General features: G+C 51.9%; 1 protein-coding gene across 1 annotated transcript; it reads right to left on the reverse strand.

Annotated features, from left to right (window-relative positions):
- Nucleotides 1–16: 16 nt before the first annotated feature.
- C23H16orf89 (chromosome 23 C16orf89 homolog) lies at nt 17–16,408 on the reverse strand. Its single transcript, XM_055561942.1, has 8 exons — nt 16,201–16,408; nt 12,444–12,593; nt 10,891–11,041; nt 9,040–9,157; nt 6,585–6,720; nt 5,179–5,283; nt 4,478–4,564; nt 17–1,801 (listed from the first exon to the last, which is right to left on the reverse strand). Exons 1-8 carry the CDS (start codon nt 16,406–16,408, stop codon nt 1,671–1,673), a joined length of 1,086 nt encoding a protein of 361 aa, XP_055417917.1. The 3' UTR covers nt 17–1,670.
- Between the last annotated feature and the right edge of the window lie 3,106 nt (nt 16,409–19,514).

The following is a 19,514-nucleotide window of genomic DNA, read 5'->3' on the forward strand; positions in this document are numbered from 1 at the left end:
CTGGGATGGCGGGAACGCTTAAGTTGTTGAAGGAAAGTTATGTCCAACCTAGATAGCATATTCAAAAGCAGAGACACTACTTTGCCAACAAAGTCTAGTCAAGTAAAGTCTAGTCAAGGCTATGGTTTTTCCTGTGGTCATGTATGGATGTGAGAGTTGGACTGTGAAGAAGGCTGAGCGCCGAAGAATTGATGCTTTTGAACTGTGGTGTTGGAGAAGACTCTTGAGAGTCCCTTGGACTGCAAGGAGATCCAAGCAGTCCATTGTGAAGGAGATCAGCCCTGGGATTTCTTTGGAAGGAATGATGCTAAAGCTGAAACTCCAGTACTTTGGCCACCTCACGGGAAGAGTTGACTCATTGGAAAAGACTCTGATGCTGGGAGGGATTGGGGGCAGGAGGAGAAGGGGACAACAGAGGATGAGATGGCTGGATGGCATCACTGACTTGATGGACTTGAGTCTGAGTGAACTCCGGGAGCTGGTGATGGACAGGGAGGCCTGGCGTGCTGCGATTCATGGGGTCGCAAAGAGTCGGAGACGACTGAGCGACTGAACTGAACTGAATATTGAAGTCTACGGGAAAGTTGACAAAGTAGTATAAAGAACCTCTTTTGCCTGGAAAATCCCATGGATGGAGGAACCTGGTGGGCTGCAGCCCATGGGGTCACTAAGAGTCCGGCACAACTGAGCGACTTCACTCACTTTTCACTTTCATGCATTGGAGAAAGAAATGGCAACCCACTCCAGTGTTCTTGCCTGGATAATCCCAGGGACGGGGGAGCCTGGTGGGCTGTCGTCTATGGGGTTGCACAGAGTCGGACATGACTGAAGAGACTTAGCAGCAGCAGCAGCATAAAGAACCTCTGTGTACTTTTTACTTGTCTTTACCAATTGTTAACGTTTGCGCTTCATCCATGATACACATTTTTGGAACCATTTCAGCCAAGCTGTGGACATCATGAAGCATCACCTAGACACTTTTATGTACCACACCTTAACACTTTATGTATCCTCTGTGAGGATTTTCTTACATAAGCATGGGTCAAGTAAAATTAGGATGGTTCACACCGATAGAATTCTATTAACTAATCCACAGGTCACATAATGTCCTATATAGCTAGCCAAAGGCAGCGTCCTGGGTTAAGGTGGCCTTTTGGTGCCTCTGTAATGCACAAGCCACACAGGAGCCAGCACAAGTGTTCAGGTGCCAAAACTCATCAGCAAACAAGTTGGTCTGCTGTCAACTTCCCGGAAATCCTCTGTTCTCAATCAACCAGGAGTTGCAGGTGGCAGGCAGTCTTTGGCAAGTTTCTGACTTTTACTTTTCTCCCCACTTAGGTGTTTGTCATTCCATTGCCAAGTTGTTATAAGTGTAATGTGCGTGTGTGCTAGTCACTTCAGTTGTGTCCGAATCGGAGCCCTGGAAGTCTGAAAGGCTGAGAACCAAGACCCAACTCCCTGCTCAGCTGCACTCTACATTTATTCATCTGCTCCCACACCTGGGTCCATCCCGGCCCAGATCCCCGGGGGTGAGGGGGACAGCGATGACCCTGGGTTCTTTGTTTCAGTTGCTTCTGCCTCAGGATGTGACCTTCACCCCAGGACTTAAGAATACGATGGACTAAAGATGTGGGCTTCATCTTCCTGGTGGTGGCAGTCATGGAACTGTGTCAGTGGCCACTGGGTGGTGTCATTGTGGGTGGCCGCAGCTTTCCCTCTGCTGGGGGGTATTCCGCCAGGATGTAGAGGAAGCCACCCAGGGCTGCAACAGCCATGGCTGTGTTGTGGGAGGAGCAGCCGTCTGGGGAGACAGACAGAGGTCCTGTTGTGAGTCCTGGGCGGGGGGGGGGGGGGCGCAGCAGGCAGCCACTGCTCCACTGTGAGAACTTCTCAGATATTCTCCTGGCCAGCCTGGTGTCCCTAGATACCCCTTGCAGGGCTGGGCACCCACCTGCCAGTCTCCGTGAATGTTGGCTGCTAAAGTCTCCCCTCTGGGAAGAAATGTCTTCAGCCAGTTGGAACCTCATCTGGGAGGTTATGTCTTATCTGAAAGACTTCCTTACACGGGCAGGGGTGACTCTATGTTGTGATTCATGCTCCAGAGCCCCTTCCTGGAGGCCACATCCTGGTCCAGTTCTTTCCACCTTCCCTTATGCTCAGGACCTGCATGAGACCTTCTAGAACAGCACCCTATGGCTCCATTTCACAGATGCGGAAACACAGAGTCTGGGAGCAGAGCTGAAATCCCAACCCTGGAGACTAGAGCTCATTTCTTCTACTTGACAGCCTCCCTCAGTCCTGCCTGGGGCCTACCCATTCCCATGTTTGTCCAAACAGCAACCTGGGCCAGGAGCTCCTTTGACGTTATTTATAATGGCCTCTTATTATGAGTCCTCTGAGCTCAAAATGAGCTGTCCACCTTTAGTCTCTGAGCAGGTTGAAGGCAGCCATGACTTTACTTTCCTCTGGAGAAGGAAGGCAGCCATGACTTTACTTTCCTCTGAGGGAGAGAGGATGCAGACTTCAGGGAGCCTAATTACTAAGCCTGGCAATCCATGCTTACTGGTGACCTTCATAGGACAAATGTCGTGGGAAGCATGTTGCATGATGATCTGAAATTGACCCCCCAAATCCCCTATGAATGAGGCACTGCTTGGTTCCCATTTTATAGATGAGGAAACTGAGGCTCAGAGAGATTGAGCAACTCTCACAGCAAAGAAAGGCAGAAGCTGATTTGAACCCAGTCTGACTTCAAATCCAGTGCCCTTAGTCAACAGGTGTGCATGTCATAAGTGAAAGAAGGAACACGCCTCTCCCAGCTTCCCAGGCTGCTGGTCAACCTGCAGGGGCCCCAGGAAGGACCTCAGGCTGTAGGATTTCTGCAGCTCCCTCTCCAGCCCTCAGGGCAGTCCTAGTGTCTAGCTGTCAGTCTCGAGGGAGCAACCAGCTCTCCAGAAGTGCACAGTGGGTCTTCTACTGCTGGCTACAGGCAGCCCCCTGGGTCAGGCAGACCTTGCCAAGGCAGGGGGCCCTGGAGGTCTCCTGAGAACTCTTCCCCCTCCCACCCTCTCCCTGCCCAGCCTTTGGTGGCAGCTACAAAACAAACCTGTCATCACTCTCCTCTCTTGTCACTTGCAGGTAGATGATGAAGCCGTGGTGAGGTTCCTGGTGAGACGTTTAGTTGTTGGAATCATTCCCCAGTGTGTGCTGGACATCTCTGTGCTGGCCAGCTCACCTCCCTTCCTGCTCTTGCCTTGCAATTATTTTAATTTTTATTAATAATTATAAAAGAAATCTTTTTTTGTGCTAAGTGGCTTCAGTCATGTCTGACTCTTGTGAGCCTATGGGCTGTAGTCCACAAGGCTCCTCTGTCCATGGGATTCTCCAGGCAAGCACACTAGAGTGGCTTGTCATGCCCTCCTTCAGGGATCTTCCCAACCCAGGGATCGAACCTGCATCTCTTCTGTCTCCTGAATTGGCAGGCAGGTTCTTTACCACTAGCACCACCTGGAATGCATTAATAGTCATAGCATGTTCTCTCTTTCTCTACATTGATGGACTGACTACAGAGCGAACTCATCTCAACTAGGACACATTTGGCAGGGAAGGGGGCGCTGTTCATAATGGCTCCAGGGGAATTCTATGGAGGTCCAGTGGTTAGGACTCTAGGCTTTCACTGATAGGAACCCTGGTTGGATCCCTGGTCAGGAAACTAAGATCCCATAAGCCATGTGGCACAGCCAAAAAATAAATAAAAGGGCTCCAGGATGGCAGGTGTAAACTGGGAACACCAGGACACGTGGCCACCAGGACTGTGCTTGTCACTTGTCCACTGGGTCAAAGATCCCCCTTCTGCCCTTCTTTGCTCCAAATCCCAGTGCACCAACCCCTCCAAACTATTCAATACGTTTACTAGACTGCCTTGCCCACCACAGGCAGGCACAGGTGGGATGAGGGGAGAAGCCAGGTGTCTCTCCCCCCGCCCCCCGCCCCATCTCCTCTGCATCCAGCCTCCACAGGCTCTGCTCCTCCCACGGTCCCTCCAGCTCTGCATCCAGGGAGGACGGGAGCGTCCTGCAGTGGCTAACCTCTGTGTTCTCTTACTTTTTCTGTTTTCAGCTCTTGCAGCACCTCTGAAATGAGTTCCCTATATTCAATTCCCTCTGCTGAAGTTCCCAATTCAGGTTCTGTTTTCCTGATTAGACTTTGACCAAGAGGGGTTACCTCTGTGATGTTCAGTGTAAAATACACTTAAACATCTCTTTTACATTCCCATCACTGGAGACAGCATCTCTGGATTCCCCACTTTCAAAGAGGAGGGCATCATCGATTCCTACCCTTCCCTTCAGCTTCCAAACACAAAGACCCTCCAGTCTAGCCCCTCAGTGGTGCTGGGGGCCTGTTTTCCTGGAGTGTGAGCTGTGTGTATCTTTCCTAGGGCCTCTTGACAAGAAGGTCCCTTGGGTGTTTTCATTACCTGCAAACTGTTTCTCTCGCCTCTTCACTCTTCTCAAAAAATGCTGTTGGTACTGAATGGCTTTAGGTAATTCTTCATCTTCAGCAGCTGGGAGAAGAGTAGAAGGTGAACTTCTCAAGATGGATTTTTTTTTTGTATTTCTGTTTTTCTTTTTTTCAATTGGGGTATAATTGCTTTCCAATGTTGTGTTAGTTTCTGGTGTACAATGAGCCAATGGATTTTTAAACGTTACTGGCTGGGACTTTTCCTGGTGGTCCAGTGGCTAAAACTCTGAGCTCCCAATGCAGGGGGCCTGGGTTCCATCCCTGGTTAGGGAACTAGGTCCCATCTGCCACAACTTAAAAAAAAAGATCCTGCGTACTGCAACTTAAGATCCCATGTGTGGCAAATAAGACCAGGTGAAGCTAAATAAATAAACACTAAAATAACTACTGGCTAAGCCCCCTCCTCTTCACAACACCTCAAGCAACACAGGTCTCCTGAATCTGTAGGCACTACCGGAAGTTTCCGCGAGCACCTGTCTGCTGCCACATCCCCAACACCTGTGTGTATCTGTGTGCACGTGTGTGTGCGGACACGCATGGTGCACGTCTCTCTCCACATCCCTAACACCACTGCATCCTTTCCCCACCTGGCCTAGAAGCCCAGCACCCCCCCCCCGCCCCACCCCTGCTCCCAGACAGGGAGGAAGAGCAGCTCACCTGGCTCCCCAAAGCATCCTTCCTGCGGCTTCTGCCAGCTGAGAATGGCCTGCAGCCACCGGAGCTTGTAGAAGTCGGAGAAGCCACTCATCCCACAGAACACAACTGGAAGCAAAGACAGGGGACCCTCTGAAGGCCTGCCCCCCAGGCCTACCTCTTCCCCCTCCCCAAGGCCACCCATGGTGCCATCTGCTAGAGAGAAGCAGCACTAGGAGGTGGGCAGTCAACACCGTGGCTGGGACTTCCCTGGTGGTGCAGTGGATTGGAGTCTGTCTGCCAATGCAGGGGACAGCAGTTCGATCCCTGGTCCAGGAAGATTCCACGTGCCTCAGAGCAACCAAGCCCATGTGCCACAACTGCTGAGCCTGAGCTTGAGGGCCTGCAAACTGCAACTACTGAAGCTCGTCCCTAGAGCTTGTGCTCTGCAACAAGAGAAGCCACTGCAATAAGAAGCCTGCAAACTGCAATGAAGAGTATTCCTGCTGCTGCTGCTGCTAAGTTGCTTCAGTCATGTCTGACTCTGTGCGACCCCATAGACGGCAGCCCACCAGGCTCTGCCATCCCTGGGATTCTCCAGGCAAGAACACTGGAGTGGGTTGCCATTTCCTTCTCCATTGTGTGAAAGTGAAAAGTGAACGTGAAGTCGCTCAGTCGTGTCCGACTCGTAGCGACCCCATGGACTGTGGCCCACCAGGCTCCTCCATCCATGGGATTTTCTAGGCAAGAGTACTGGAGTGGCTTGCCATTGCCTTCTCCGGAAGAGTATCCCTAGCTGACTGCAATTAGAGAAAGCCCTTGCAAAAAAAAAAAAAAAAAAAAAATCAATGAAGACCCAGTGCAGCCATAAAACAAAAACAAACAAATCCCACAGTGGCTGGAAGGAGGCAGCCCTGAGGGCCTGCCTTAGTGAGCAGGGGCCCCTAGACCCAAGTCCTGCTTCCACTTAGGGCCTCGGTCAGGGCTGCTCAAGAGTCAGGGTCAGTATGGGGGCCTGGACACCCAAGCAAAGCAGCAGCCACCAGGGATTCCTCTTTCAGTCTCCTCTCTCAGGCTTTAAGGGTCTGTTTGCCAGTCACCTAGTTGGTCAGTCTGTCCAGAGCTCCACCACTGGGTCAGCTTTTGGGGGCAGGAAGCAGTCAAAACAGTGGCAGAAAAAATACAGAATGTGCACTTAAATTTGAGTTTCAAAAAAATGATGAATAAAAAAAAAGTTAAGGATAGCCCATGCAATGTTGGGGATATACTAAGAATATATTCATTGTTTATCTGAAGTTCAGATTTGCCCGCGTATCCTGTGTTTTCATTTGCTAAGCCTGGCAGCCCTACTCTGTGTTGTGTGTGTGTGTGTTTGCCTGAAATCAGGGACACCCTGCAGCTCTGTTCCTAGAGTAGAATGTGGGGCCCACTGTTTTCCATGAAGATATCCCGGGTCGGGTAGGCATATCCGATGGCATCGGCTCTCCGGTTCAGGTCCATCATGTTGGCACAGAAGACGTTCATGTAGCGCTGGTTCTGGCGGAACAGCCCTTTGGTGCACCCCCTCTGGGGGAACAAACAGAGAGACAAGTTGGAGAGTGGGCGGCAGATGCACTCTCTATTACAGGGAAACAACTGCTATTCTGAAATGGGTTTGCAAGTGGCTGCCTTTGACAGCTGGAGAAGGCAATGGCACCCCACTCCAGTACTCTTGCCTGGAAAATCCCCATGGACGGAGGAGCCTGGTGGGCTGCAGTCCATGGGGTTGCTAAGAGTCGGACACGACTGAGTGACTTCACTTTCACTTTTCACTTTCATGCATTGGAGAAGGAAATGGAAACCCACTCCAGTGTTCTTGCCTGGAGAATCCCAGAGATGGGGGAGCCTGGTGAGCTGCCGTCTATGGGGTTGCACAGAGTTGGACACGACTGAAGCGACTTAGCAGCAGCCGCAGCAGCCTTTGACAGCAGATCTTTCTCCTTTTTCCCCAAATTTCTTCCCCATCCGTGCTCCCAGCCATGGGAGGCTTAGTCACTGGGGGACGGAGAGAGCTGGGTTCAAGTCCTGGCTCAGCCACTTAGGAGCTGTGCGACCTCTACCACCTAAGTTAACCTAGCATGAGCCTCAATGGTCTTCATGGGGAGAAGAAAGTGATGCCGCTGGGTGCTGCACCAGAGGGGTGCTGGCGTGGGTGGGAGTGCCGGACGCCAGGGGGCTCTCTAAAGCTGTTAGCTGCTGTCACTGCAAGCTGATTCCAGCCTAACCATGCTGTAGCAGGCAGCTACAGTGCTTCACAAAGGAAAAAACTGCCATATGGCCCAGCAATCCCACTACTTGGTCATACACCCTGAGAAACCCACAATCCAAAAAATGCACATGTGCCCCAGCATTAACTGTAGCACTATTTACAATAGCCAGGATATGGAAGCAACCTAGGCGTCCATCGACAGATGAATGGGTGAAGAAGGTGTGGTAAAAACATACAATGGAATATTACTCAGCCATAAAAAGGGAATGAACGTGAGTCAGTTGTAGTGAGGTGGATGAACCTAGAGCCTGTTATACAGAGTGAAGTAAGTCAGAGAAAAACAAATATCATATATTAATGTATACATATGGAATCTAGAAAAATAACACTGATCAACCTGTTCGCAGGGCAGGAATAGAGATGCAGACCTAGAGAACGGACTTGTGTACTCAGCCGGGGAAGGAGAGGGTGGGACAAACTGAGAAAGGAGCATTTACATATATATGCTATTGTGCGTAAAATAAATAGCTAGTAGGAAGCTGATATATACCACAGGGAGCCCAGCCTGGTACTCTGTGATGACCGAGAGGGGTGGGATGGGGGAGGGGAGGAAGGCTCAAGAGGGAGGGGACATATATATATATATATATATATATATATATTTATGTTATTGTACAGCAGAAACCAACACAACATTGTAAAGCAATTATCCTCCAATTAAAAAAAAAAAAAGAGCCTGAACTGCAGACTGGTCTCACCACATGGAGAAAAGGACGGGTGACGAGAACAGGCTTTAAAAACTGCTATAGCAATATGTCAGACTAATTTTCTATCTGCTGGATCTAATAATCACAACAATTTTCCTTGTAATTTGGCTTGTATTGTATTTACAAAAACACTGGGCTGTGACAATTTGCAAATAAATAATAATAAAAAATCTATTAAAATCAACAAGTCCTTTCTTGATTAAGAATTTCTGGGCATTGAGTAACACTTTTGAATAGAGATAGCAAGCTCTGCTTTGTATATAAATAAATATATGTTTAAAATGAGTATTTAGCAAGAGTTCCCTGGCAGTCTAGTGGTTAGGATTCTATGATTTCACTGCTGTGACCTGGGCTCAGTCCCTGGTCAGGGAACTGAGATCCTGCAAGTCATGTGATGAGGCTAAAATAAAATAAAATGAGTATTTAGAAAAAAATCTGAGTGCTTGGGGTTGAAAGAGTGTTGGGTACAGGGAGGTGATGGTGGGTCTCTTTTGGTCTTGGCTTGGTGTTCTGGAAGCAGCTAGTGACTGACTTTGTTCTAAGACCTTTTCCATCTGTTGTTTACTGAGTTACTTCTGCGGCTCCTCTCCCAGCCCTTCTCTGGTTCGTTGATGCCCTGTGATCCAGTTCAGCAAGCAAAGCTCTTTGTCCAACAGAACCTCAACACTACCACCCCCAACCTCGCTACCAGTTTGGTTGGATTTCACGGCCGATGAGTGGCATGCAATTTCCCACTCCTGAGGTCTGAAGCACAGGTTTAAAACCCACTTATTTTCTTGGCGTGAATGTGCAAAACCACACTGTTGAGAGCGCCTTCTGGTCATTTTTTCTCCTTCTTCAGCTATGGCTGGGCCTATGCCGGGTACTTACCATTCTGGCTGAGAGGAAGAAGAGTAGCTGGTGGGACAGGCAGTAGCCAGAGCAGCCGGGCCTGGTCATGAGGCTCCTGCAGAAATTGGAGAGCCGGCAGGGCTGGCTGCTGTTTGTCCTGCAGGAGAAGTGGTTCTAGGCTGTTAAGAGCGCCCTGAATCAAGCCTGGGGGTCTGGAGCCTTCCCAGGTCCTGATTCCCCCTCTAGTTACTACAGCCCCCAGCAGGGTCCAGGCTCGCAGCTGAGCCAGATAAACACGTGTCCTTTTCTGGACCGGCTCAATTGGTCCCTCTGGCACAGGGAGGTGACACTGGAGCTGTCCTGGGTTGGGGGGAGCCACCAGGGGCTGTGACATCCCATTTCTCTGTGGGACTCCCCAATACCATCTTTCCCAGAATTGCCCTAAACAGCAGATCCCTGGGCCCGGCCTGTCCCCCACACCCGCTGTGCCAGGGCCGCCCCATAGAAGGGACGGGGCAGGTCCCCCATTGCAGCAGAGCCGCTCTGCAAGCCCAACTGTGTCCTGGCCCAAACACTTTTCTGAAGGATGCTGAGACGGCGGGGGCCTGGGCACCTGCTGCCTCTTCTGCTCATGGGTTCCATGGGTCCCTTCACCTAGGGCTGGCCCTGGAGGGTTTCCTCCAAGCCTTCTGCACAGCAGGATAAAATGGTGAGCTCAACAAGGCTGGGTCTTTCTTTCTGGGACTTATAGCCCTGTCCTGCTTTTTGGAACCTGTTCTCTTAGCCGGATGCAGTTTGCATTTGTTCTGCAGAACCATAAAACAAGTGTGAACTGCACCTGGCTAGGAGAACTGGTCCACCGTGGGAGGTCAGCTTCCTGCTACAGGGTCAGGGAAGATTCTGGAAGCAGGATGCTGGAGCTGGCCTAACGTGTGAGCAGTTACTTAAGCACAGGGGCTGGGGTGAGGCAGTGGGGAGGGGAAGAGATCCCACAGAGGCGACTTCTGGGCATGGGCAAAGGCCTGCAGTGGGAGGGAACAGGTGCATCTGAGGGTCTGAAAAGAGGCCCCAGGGGCTTGACCAGAGGACCCTGGGGACCTGGGAGGGCAGAGGAAGTGCTAGTTGCTCAGTCGTGTCCAATTCTCTGTGACTCTCATGGACTGTAGCCCACCAGGCTCCTCTGTCCATGGGATTCCCCAGGCAAGAATACTGCAGTGGGTTGCCATTTCCTCCTCCAGGGTATCCTCCTGGCCCAGGGATTGAACCTGGGTCTCCTGCATTGCAGGCGGATTCTTTACCATCTGAGCCACCAGGGGAGGGCAGAGGAGTTGAGGCTTTACCTGAGAACAAGGAAGCTTCACACTGGGGTGGGGTGTTCAGATGCACTTTTTGGAAAAATCCCTCTGGTGTGGGGATACTAGTCAGTTGGGAGCTGCAGGGCATGGAGGTGGGTGTCTAGAAGGTGGCTGGAAGCCTTGGATGGAAGTGGGAGCCAACTCAGAGATGAGAGTGGGACAAGGAACAGCTCTCAGGGGAGCTGGCACCTAGTTTTGCCCAAACCCCTGGGGTTTTGGGGGCTTTCCAGGTGGTGCTAATGGTAAAGAACCCGCCTGTTAATGCAGAAAACATGAGATGCAAGTTCGATCCCTGGGTCAGGAAAATCCCCTGGAGCAGGGCATGGCAATCCACCCCAGTGTTCTTGCTTGGAGAATCCCATGGACAGAGGAGCCTGGTGGGTTACAGTCCATAGAGTCACAAAGAGTTGGACACGATTGAAGAGACTTGGCACAGCACAGCACTGGGGCTTTGGGAAGCAAGTGGGACCGGAGGACTGGCGGAAGGCAGGCGCTTTGGAGTCTTCAGGAAGTGAGGCAGGTCCAGGGGACCCACCCAGTTCCCAGCAGCTGCACCAGGCACAAGTCACTGAGCTCCTCTGAGAAGGAGTCCTCCTGCTCAAAAGTGGGGTAGACCATGGAGGCCTCGGTGCGGGTCCAGGCACGTGGAAGCTTCCAAAACCCAGGTTCGATGGTCAGCTGGAACTCTGTAGAGAGGCGGGAGTCAGGGGAGACACAGGAGCAGTGAGCCATGCCATGATTAACCACCCCCCAGGCTCCTGTGGTTCTGAGCCCAGGAACTGGCTGTCCCTCCCCTGGCAGCCCTGACTGCACTCGGGTGCCTTCAGGGCTCTGAGCACTGCTTGAGGGTTGAGCACTGCATTTGAAATATTCAGAAAGCTTTTTATCTGAATTTTTTTTTAATCACTAGGAACCATATTGGGACAGGCTCTGAGTAAATCTACCGCACCCCATGGAAGCTTGAGACATCTAGGTGAGGTTAGTTGCCTCCTTTGGTTCTATTAGAACATGGAACTCTTACAGAACCAACCTCAGGATGAGCCAGGCTGGGATGGTCTTAGGGACCAGGCCTGGGAGAGGGTGTATGCTCAGTCACTAAGTTGTGTCCGACTCTTTGAGACCCTATGGACTGTAGCCCGCCAGGCTCCTCATCCATGGGATCTCCTGGGCAAGAATACTGGGGTGTGTTGCCATTTCCTCCTCCAGGGGAGAGGGTGGAGCACCCCACATACAGAGAAGCAGGCTGATGCTCGGGAGGACCAGTTATCTCCCCACCTACCCTCCTGGACGGAGAAGGCAATGACACCCCACTCCAGTGCTTTTGCCTGGAAAATCCCATGGATGGAGGGGCCTGGTAGGCTGCAGTTCATGGGGTCACCAAGAGTCGGACACGACTGAGCGACTTCACTTTCACTTTTCACTTTCATGCTTTGGAGGAGGAAATGGCAACCCACTCCAGTGTTCTTGCCTGGAGGATCCCAGGGACGGGGGAGCCTGGTGGGCTGCCGTCTATGGGGTCGCACAGAGTCGGACACGACTGAAGTAACTTAGCAGCAGTAGCAGCACCCTCCTGGACCTGGGAGATGGAGCCTGGGAGGCAGGGCTGGACCACACAAGGAGCTGGCTTATACCCCCCGCCCCCACCCAGAAACAACTCAGGCCAGGGCTTATAGGGAGGGGCCCCTTGGTAGGATGACTCCAGGCTGACAAGGAGACAGAGGCTCTGCATTATAGGCCGAGAAGAAAGATACTGGCAAGATGCTAATGTTTGCTGTGCAAAGGGCCAGATTACCTTTTAGATCTCAGCTCTCCCTCTCCTCTGGGCTGGGATGATCCTTTGCCCCCAGGCCTAGACATGAGCTGAAAAAATGAGGGAGAGCCGCTCCCTACCTTCCACCCGCCCTCCATGGGTGGGAGAGGCCATCTCAAGCTGAAGTCAAGGATGACCAAACACCCCCCGGGGCAGCTGGTTACAGGTCCTCCCAGAGCCTCCCTGACACTGACTGAAGCTGCACCAGGCGTTTTCAGTGGACGCCCCCAGAAGCTGTCTGTACTCCTGAAGAAACGGGACCCCACCCACGCTCTTACGTCTCAGGTATTCGGGGTCACTCAGGTTGAGGTAGAAGATGGAATTGTGGAGGAGAGGAGCCAACTTCTCCACCAGCTTGCCCACACGCAGGCTGAGCGGCTGCAGCTGGGAGTCCCGTGCCCACTTCTCCTGAACGCCTCTGAGCTGCACTGCAAGAGGGAAGCAGAGTTCATTCATCCCAACATTGGACAAACCACATGGACAGGAAAATAAGCTCCCAGTTATAATGCATGCTGAGCCTCTCTGCTTCTTCCAGCTCTTGAGGGGGAAATATTTGCTGAGTTTATTGGAAATTAGGCCTCTGTGGAGCTCAGCTGGGTACTGGCGGGGCGGGGAGCAGTGGTCAGAGTGAGGGAAGGTGGTGGCTAAGAGCTTGATTTCTGGAGGGGGGGCCAGGGTTCAGATCCTGTCTCTAATGCTTTCTCATTAGGTGACCTGAGGAAGTCATTTAATTTCTCTCTGCTTCACTTTCTCCATCTGTAAAATGGGAGTAATGATATTCATTACTTCCTGGAGATGGGGTTATAAAGATTAAATGAGCTAATGCATGGCATTAGTGGTAAAGAACCTGCCTGCCAGTGCAGGACACGTTAAGAGATGCAGGTTCAATCCCTGAGTTGGGAAGATCTCCTGTAGAAGGGAATGGCAACACACTCTGGCACTCTTGCCTGGAAAATCTCATGGACAGAGGAGCTTGGTGGGCTGAGGTCCATGGGGTTAGACAAAGGGTTGGACAAGACTGAAGTAACTTAGCACTAATGCGTATAGAGGACTTAGCATTGTCCAGAGTGCAAAAAAAAAAGCACTTAATAACGTTTAGCTATTACTATTTGTTATAGAGACTTAGGCTTTGTGGTCCAGGAGGGAAAAAATGAGGGAGAGACTCAGATTGCAGAGTGGAGGGCCGCTGTGTACAGTTGAGTAGGTTGTACACTGCACAAGTGCAACACACATTCCTATCATGGGTTTGTACATGTTTTAAGACAATTTTCCAGCAGATGTCAGTCAAGTGATGAGAAAGGTGGTACCTTTTTCTAATTCTCACAGAGGTGCCCTGTGGACTAGCAGTGGCCCAGAAGGGGTGGGAGAGGATGGGGTGGCTGGAAGAGAAGGTCATGGGGTAGCCAGAAAGAGAGGAGATGTAAGGGGGAGCTTCAGTGCAGAGCTGAGAAGTGAGATGAGGTAGGGCAGCTGCCGTCAGGTTGGGCACTGCGTGGGGCAGAGTGGACAAGGTTTAAGGAGGGTGCTGAGCAAGTCTGGTGGGATGATGGGCTCTGTAACACCCCTCCCCCAACTCTGCTCCCTCTCTGAACTTGAACCAGGCAGTCTAGTTCTGAAGCCTTGTTCTAGATCGTTTGGCTGAACCTGTAGATGGAGAGTCCCAGGAGGGTTGCTGATCATCAGAGAGACCAGGTGAGCCCAACCTGACCTCATGGTGATCCTAGGTCCTTGGGCTTGTTCCTGTTTCTTCCTGCATGTGTGGCAGCTGATGCCGCATTCTGGAACCCCCTTGAGGCAGCTGGAAGCAGCTGGAGGGACCCTTTGCTCTCTTAGGTCAGTGTCTGCCTGTCCAGCCCCAAGCAGAAAGGACCCAGGAGATCGATGGGCAATCTCTTATCAGTGGACCCCTCCCAGAATGTGAACCCCCCCTCTCTCTCCCAGGAAGGTTGAGAATGCAGGCAGGATCCTTAGAAGGTGGGCTGTGGTAGCCAGCTCATTTTCCCATCCTTTCGGCCCCCTCCTGCTTGGAATGGGGCCAGTCAGTGAAACCAACATGAAACTGGGGAAATGGCGACATGCGACTTCCAAGTGTGTGCTCAGTCACTCAGTCATCTTCGACTCTTCGCCAGGTTCCTCTGTCATGGGATTCTCCAGGCAAGAATACTGGAGTGGGTTGCCATGCCCTCCTCCAGGGGATCTTCCTGACCCAGGGATCAAACCTGCATCTCTTGCGTCTCCTGCATTGGCAGGTGGATTCTTTACCATTAAGCCACGTGGGAAGCCCCTGTGACTTCCCACATTAGGTTGTAAGAGACACTGAGGCTTCCGCCCAGCTCTCTCTTGGGTCACTTGCTATGGGTGAAGCGGCTGTTGAGCTATGAGGATGCTCAAGCAGTCCCTGGAGGAGCCCACGTGGTGGGGAACAGGGGCCTCTGGCCGCCAGCCAGCACCAACCCACCAGGCCTGTGTGTGAATGGGGCAGCTCTGCCAGCACTTGGGAAGCCTTCAGATGATCACAGTGCTGGCCACCATCTGGATGGGAACCTCACATGAGACCCCGAGCCAGAATCTCCCAGCCAAGCTGCTCCTGGATTCCCGACGAACAAAAGCCAGGAGATAATTGTTGTTTCAAGCAGCTAAATCCTGGGGCAGTTTGTGCAGCAATAGGGCTTCCCAGGTGGTGCTAGTGGTAAAGAATCCACCTGCCAATGCAGGAGATGCAGGTTTGATCCCTGGGTTGGGAACATCCCCTGTGTAGGAAATGGCAACCCATTTCAGTATTCCTGCCTGGAGAATCCCATGGACAGAGGAGCCTGGTGGGCTACAGTCCATAGGGTTGCAAAGAGTTGGACACTGCAGGAGACACCAGAGATGCAGGTTTGATCCCTGGGTGGGGAAGATCCCTTGGAGAAGGAAATGGCAACCCACTCCAGTACTTTTACTTGGGAAACTCCATGGAGAGAGGAGACTGGTGGGCTGCAGTTCATAGGGTCACAAAGAGTCGGACAGGACTTAGTGACTAAACAACAACAGAGTTATAATACGGGACCAGGGTTACATGAAGGAGACCCCACCCTGATCCTGGCCTGGAGGGGAGGGGACCAGGGTCTTGAGGGTCTCCAGGACGCAGCCTGGGGATGGGGGTCAGCAGCGTGGGGAGGCCGCAAGGACACAGTGCAGAAGGTCCCAGAGCCCCACCTCCTGCTGGGATCTAGAGTCTCGGTGTGTGGAAAGTTGCCGTGGCAACACAGATGGGGTGACACAGGAATGGGGCCAGCCAGAGCCCGGGATTTGTCGCTGGGGTCAGGGAGGGGCTCCCTGAAACCTTTGGTGAGTGTCAGGGGTGGCTACCTGTTTGCCTTGGCCTATCTCCAGCCCCCTCCTCGGGGATCTTGTATCCCTCAAAGCTGAACAAACACTTGGCTCGTTTCTCGGAGCCTTCAGGCAGCTCTGGTTGGATGTAGGGGGAGCCGGGGCGGGCACACTCCCTCTGCGAGCGTTGGTCCTGGCATGTCTGGAGGGGGTGTGCTTAATAGCCCAGTTGTGACCCCAAATACCGTAGCCTGCCAGAGTCCTATGTCTACGGTATTCTCCAGGCAAGAATACTGGAGTGGGTTGCCACTTCCTACCCTAGGGGATCTTCCCAACCTGGGGATCAAACCTGCATCTCCTGTGTCTCATGCATTGGCAGGTGGATTCTTTACCTGCTGAGCCATCGGGAAGCCCTGGCATGTCAGGAGGGAGGGATTGTCAAATGAATCATTTCCTCCCTGGAAAATAATAATTTCCAAATCTTTTCTTGAGAGGCCTCTGAATCCTTCCTGCTTCTAAAAAAAAAAAAGAAAATTAATTGATCACAGAGGGTCTCTAGACACCCTAAAAGGGGCCAGCCACCCTCTGCCCCTTTTTCCTTATAGTCAGAGCATTGTATTCAGGGACTAGAAGGTGGGCTGGTCCCGGGATGCAGAGCGGGCAGGTGACAGGCTGAGAGCTGCCTTCTCGGTGGCCAGTCCAGGGCAACCACAGTGTACCCACCTTCCAGCATCCGGAACCCCACAACGCCATCCAGGTTGATTTCGGGCAGCCTCTTCTTCAGGAAGGATGTGGCTCTGTCCAGCGCGGAGAGGATGAAGCCCGTGATGGTGGTCTTGCCCTCCGGGGTGTCTGGCGGTGGCAGCCAGGAGGGCTGCAGTGGTGGGGCCGCCAGCAGCAAGAGCAGAAGCGGGAGCCCTGGGCTGGACATGGCTGGTCTTCTGAGAGAGGCTGCTGGAGCGCTTCAGCCCTGGGCTGGCCTGCCCCACATGCCCGCCTCCCGCCTCCTCCCCCTCCACCCGTGGAGAAGTAGAGGAGTGGCCAGGCGGGGCTGATCCTGTAGCCTGGAATGGCCTGGGCAGAGGGTTCGGAAAAGGGCAGCTGCCAGGGACTGATTGTGGGGATGGGGGTGGGGTGGGGTGGCGTGGGGGAGGCAGGGGTCAGAGCCTCACAGTTAGGCCATCCCTGCACATGGAGCCAGCTGGCCGCAGGCTTGGGAGAGGAACCATCCTTTCCTCTCACCCCTGACTCTCCAGGCCCACAGGCTGCATTTCTGATTGAGCAACTGCAAAGTTGGTTTGGCTTTATTTTGCTTTGTTTGAAGTAAGTTTGAAATGAAAAGAGGTTTGCTCTTTGGAAGGAAAGCCAATTCTTTGCAACGCCATGGACTGTAGCCCGCCAGGCTACATGGGATTTTTCAGGGAAGAATACTGGGGTGTGTTACTGTTTTCTTCTGCAGGGGATCTTCCCCACCCAGGGATGGAACCCGGGTCTCTTATATCTTCTGCTTTGGCAGCCAGATTCTTTAACACTAGTGCCACCTGGGAATCCCTGACAAACCTAGACAGTGTATTAAAAAGCAGAGACATCACTTTGCTGACAAAGTGATGGGTTCATATAGTCAGAACTATGGTTTTCCTGGTAGTCATGTACGGATGTGAGAGTTGGACCATAAAGAAAGCTGAGTGCCGAAGAATTGATGCTTTCCAATTATGGTGTTGAAGAAGACTCTTGAGACTTCTTTGGACTGCAAGGAGATCAAACCAGTCAATCCTAAAGGAAATCAACCCTGAATATTTATGAGAAGCACTGATGCAGAAGCTGAAGCTCCAATACTTTGGCCACCTGAAGAGCTGACTCACCGGAAAAGACCCTGATGCTGGGAAAGACTGAAGGCAGGAGGAGAAGAGGGTGACAGAGGATGAGGTGGTTAGATGGCATCATTGACTCAAAGGACATGAGTTCGCGCAAACTCTGGGAGATAGTGAAGGACAGGGAGGCCTGAAGTGCTGCAGTCCATGGGGTTGCAAAGAGTCAGACACGACAGAGCCACTGAGCACGTGCACATCGCATATTTATTGACTTCTTTGGCTGTTCCAGGTCTTAGTTGTGGCACGTGGGATCTTTAGTTGCTGCATGTGAACTCTTAGCTGCAGCATGGGGGGCTCTAGTTCTCTGACCAGGTATCGAACTTGGGCCCCCTGCATTGGGAACACAGAGTCTTAGCCACTGGACCATCAGGGAGGTCCCTGTATCTGTGCTTCATGCAAAAAAAGCTTAAAAAAAAAGTATAAAGTTTTTTTTATTTCTCAAGAACCAGTATTTGCTCCCTTGGGTGTGCCACTGAGCACAACTGTTCCAGGAGAAGCTTGTCACCATCATCCCCTCTGTTAATCCTTACAACAAACTCCTGACGTGGGTACTATACTTGTCCTCTTTTATACTGTAAAGTCTGAGGCTCTGGGGGGTAAATGACTTATGACCCACTGTCTCACAGCTAGGGTGGTACAGGGATTCACGCCGCAGTCCACGTAACCATTGGGAAATCCCGCCAGGGTCCAGCCTTGGTATCTGGAAGGGAAACAATACCCTCTTGAACTATGGAAGGATTGAATTTCACATGTGATGTCGGCCAAGTGGGCAAGCAGGACAAGCAGGTCTGGTTGGTGTGGCATCGTGTTCCTCTCTCCCTAGAGAAACGATCCCAACGCCTTCCCCAATCAGGGTTTCATCTTCCAGGACAAGATGTTTGCTCCTGGTTTGTCACAGCTGGGGCCCCTGGTCCTTAACCTCTTAGATCATAAGAACAAGAGGGGGCCTCTCAGGTGTAAAGTCCCCCTCCCTTAGTTTACAGGTCAGGAAAGCCAGCTGACAGAGAGGGATGTGCTCAACATCAAGGAGCCCCTGAGGCGGGGGTCTCTGGATCCCAGCCCGGTCCCACCACAGAGGGGGCCTGGAGGGGTGGGGTCCATGTTCTGGTCTCATGACCCCAGCAAGACAACCGAAGGTGGGGCCTCCCTGGAAACTGGGGCGTTGAGGCTGCCCACAGGTGACTGTCTGTCCACCCTTCCATCTATACATATTTACTCCTCCTTCCTCACCCTCTTCTGCTCGGGTTTTAAGCCTTGCCTCTGCCACACACTCACTAAGGATGTGACCTTCAGGAGTCACAGGGCTATTGTGAGAAGCAAATGACCTATGTGCCACATCCTGAGCTGGGTTCTAGGGCCCCTGGTGCTGCTTTGTCTGGGTTCTCATTAATGAAGGAGGTGCTGTGTTGATCTTTTGTCCAACATGTGAGTGGGTGGGTGGGGGGAACCCTCTAGAGCAGGTGGTCGCTGTGCAGATTCTGGGGCAGCTCCCAAGGTGAGGGCAGTGGGGTGACTTCAAGGGGACCCCTTTTAAAGTCAAAACGCTGTCACAGAGACCCACACAAAATTCTTTAGTGTGGTTACCTTGGGAGGTGTGAGAGGAGGGTTAGTGAAACTTTCCCTTATTACAATGGATACCTAAAATCATTATGGTTTTTACTTCCTTCCTCGTCCTTTTTTCTCTCTATATATATTTATTTTTCTTATTATTTTTTTCTTTTTTGGCTATGCTATGTTGCTTTTGGAATCTTAGTTCCCCCACTCAGCTCTCAGCAGTGAAAGGGCAAAGTCCCAACCATTGGACATCCAAGGAATTCCCTTTTTCTATTTTAAACATTTTATTCAAGTACAACATGTGCTGAGCTGCCATTTCAGTCCTGTCTAACTCTTTGCGACCCTATGGACTGTGGCCCACCAGGCTCCTCTCTGTCCATGGGATTCTCCAGGCAAGCATCCTGGAGTGGGTTGCCTTGCCCTCCTCCATGGGATCTTCCCGACCCAGGGATAGAATCTGCATCTCTAAAGTCCCCTGCATTGGCAGGCAGGCTGTTTACCACTAGCGCCACCTCAAGTACAACATACATCCTGAAAAATGAGTAAGTTCGTTGCTTGATGAATTTTCCCAAACGGACCACACCCACCTTACAAGCACTCAGATCGAGAAAC

The sequence above is a fragment of the Bubalus kerabau genome, chromosome 23 (genome assembly GCF_029407905.1).
Source record: "Bubalus kerabau isolate K-KA32 ecotype Philippines breed swamp buffalo chromosome 23, PCC_UOA_SB_1v2, whole genome shotgun sequence".
Taxonomy (NCBI): Eukaryota; Metazoa; Chordata; class Mammalia; order Artiodactyla; family Bovidae; genus Bubalus; species Bubalus kerabau.